General features: G+C 43.4%; 1 protein-coding gene across 1 annotated transcript in view; it reads left to right on the forward strand.

Moving 5' to 3' along the window:
• The window catches only part of LOC111649071 (uncharacterized), a gene marked incomplete at its 3' end in the record, with an annotated part of 3179 nt that extends 2061 nt beyond the window's left edge, over nt 1–1118 (forward strand). Inside the window, exons 3-5 of the mRNA XM_087171844.1 lie at nt 186–241; nt 332–697; nt 1021–1118. Coding sequence (XP_087027970.1) covers nt 193–241; nt 332–697; nt 1021–1118 — 513 coding nt within the window. The remainder of the gene's footprint in view (nt 1–185; nt 242–331; nt 698–1020) is intronic.
• Nucleotides 1119–1124: the final 6 nt, after the last annotated feature.

Here is a 1124-nt window from a genome sequence, read left to right on the forward strand (position 1 = left end):
GCATTAAAATGCTGCTGACATGTTCATCAAATACACCACATTGATCTCATCGTCCCTCTGAACTGTCCTCACACACTGTTGGAGTCAAACTGACACATTTTGACTTGTGAAGTCAGTGAAGCTCTAAATTCCATCTTTTAACAGGAAATGTGTTTGTGACTCTTCAGCTCTGTCTCCTCTCACAGGGAGAAGATGATCTGCTGCATCCTGCTGCTCCTCACACTCACCTCCTGTGTCTGTGGTTAGTTTACTCCTTCACTTTATTATCTAGAAACTGATACAAGTCCTCAGTTAGTCTGCTCCTCACTTTCCCTCTCTGTCTCCTCAACAGGAACATTTGTAGTGAATGTGACACAGAGCTCCTATCAGGCAGAGGAGAACCACAACATCACACTGGAGTGGAGCTTCACAACCAAACCTCACACTCCATCTGACTTCCTTTCTATTCTATGTGAGAAGTTTAATGATGATCTCAAAGTCTCAAAAGTCCTGTATCATCTACATGAGGGTGTTGAGGTCCCAGAGTCTCAGAATAAACAGTTTTCAGGACGAGTCCAGTGTGACAAAGACGTCCTCAGAGAAGGACGAATCAGACTTCATGTGTCCAGACTGAGGACTGAGGACTCAGGACTGTACCTGTGTGAAGTCAACGCAAATTATTTTGCAAACTTTGGCAAATGTCGACTCAACGTCTCTGGTGAGTGAATTAGCAGTAAAACAAGACTTTGCTGCCATGCTAGCAGCTCTGTGAGGCTGTGCTGTGGGGAAGTGATGCTTAAAGCTAAATGCTAACACATCAGTTTAGCGTGTTAGCATGCTAAACACAGCAAATGCAAAATTTCATCTGGATCCATCCAGTAGCTGCTGAGATGTTTTAGTCTGGACCGAAGTCATGGACAGACTGATCCACATATATATTTTTTCCCAATTACTTCTCTCCATAAAAGCATTTTAGTAGGCTACTTTTCACCGACACATATTTCCTTTTCAGATAAATCAAAATGTTTATGTTCTTTACAGCAGCTGTTGATCAGCCTGAAACTCAGAGACCAACTGAGAGACCAGAACCAGAGAGTCAAGGAAGGATCGTCTTCTACACTGGACTCGGACTGACAGCAGCAGCA

This window comes from Seriola lalandi, unplaced genomic scaffold (genome assembly GCF_002814215.2).
Source record: "Seriola lalandi dorsalis isolate HSWRI2012SDOR001 ecotype SW California unplaced genomic scaffold, Sedor1 jcf7180002049922, whole genome shotgun sequence".
Lineage (NCBI taxonomy): Eukaryota > Metazoa > Chordata > Actinopteri > Carangiformes > Carangidae > Seriola > Seriola lalandi.